The 1141-nt window shown below is 59.4% G+C and overlaps 1 protein-coding gene across 1 annotated transcript in view; it reads left to right on the forward strand.

Annotated features, from left to right (window-relative positions):
- WDR27 (WD repeat domain 27) overlaps positions 1–398 on the forward strand; it is a 41465-nt gene extending 41067 nt beyond the window's left edge. The window contains exon 24 of the mRNA XM_015558345.1: positions 187–398. Coding sequence (XP_015413831.1) covers positions 187–237 — 51 coding nt within the window. The 3' untranslated portion in view covers positions 238–398. The remainder of the gene's footprint in view (positions 1–186) is intronic.
- The last annotated feature ends 743 nt before the right edge of the window (positions 399–1141 follow it).

Consider the following 1141-nt stretch of genomic DNA (forward strand, 5'->3'; position numbering starts at 1 on the left):
AGGTCTGTGCCGCTGCTCAATGCAGCTTGGTCTGCGTTGTAGAGCAGTGGTCGCCAACCCGTGGTGCGTGAGGTCCGGACGGTTGGCGCCCGCTGTCGTAGACTTTAACACGGGACCTCCCCACAGCCCTCCCCTCACGCCCCCCAGTGCTGGAGGCCGAGCTCACGCGTCTCTCCTCCTCCACAGCTCGTCACCGCCACCCTGGACGGCAAACTCCAGCTGTTTGTAGCCGAGTGACGGGCTCGGGCCCGGCTGGGGCTGCTGCGTCTGCGCCCACAGCCCTGGTTCTGCTTCTCACGGGACCCACGGGCCCACAGACCCACGGCGCTGCCCTTCCACGCAGAATCGGTGACGTTAAAGCCGACGTTCCCAATAAATAGCCTCGTATTTGCTTACAATCGAGACTCTGCAGAGAGTGAATGAGAGAGAGACAGAGAGACGGTGGAATGGGAGGGCTCCCTTGCGGTGGTGACGGGGTGCAGCCCTGACTACGCCCCGAGTCGGGCACCGGCCTCTCCTGTGGCCTCTGTGTCTGTGAGGTTTGCTCTGGTCCTTCCGCCCACGGTGCTGGCTGAGCCAGTGCAGAGGCCCCTCCTCAGACACAGGAGTTTCCGGGGAGCCCTGTGCACGGCCCTGCCTCTGAAGGTCCCACGTGTCCAGGACCCAGAGGAGCCAGGAAGCTTCTAGAACAATCCAGATCCCAGTGTCTGACACCCTGGCAGCCACCGTGTCGGGGCCTCTGCGGGCAGCCTGCCCTCACCCGGGAGGCCCAGTGTCACCCACGCTCTGGGGACCCAGGGGGCTCCCGTCCACCCAGGCCCTGCACCCCGGGTCCACCCCCCCACCCCGGCCGCCTCCTGCCCCCTGTGCGCCTGCCATCTCTACCCAGGAAACACTACGGGCTCCAGCCCCGGCCCCTGGTCGTCACACAGACCACAGTGCACACCCTTTTCTTACAAAGTTTGTGAGAAGCAATATTTAGAATAACTCATTCTTATTTTTCTAAGATCTAGAGTTATCCAAACATTTTATCCATTTATAGTATACCCTTTATAAACATTTTTGTCATTTTTTAATATTCCAGGTGTAAACTTTTTTCCCATTTATGAATTTCCCCCTGGAAAACCCATTTAAAGGCATT

Source organism: Myotis davidii, unplaced genomic scaffold (assembly GCF_000327345.1).
Source record: "Myotis davidii unplaced genomic scaffold, ASM32734v1 scaffold592, whole genome shotgun sequence".
NCBI lineage: Eukaryota > Metazoa > Chordata > Mammalia > Chiroptera > Vespertilionidae > Myotis > Myotis davidii.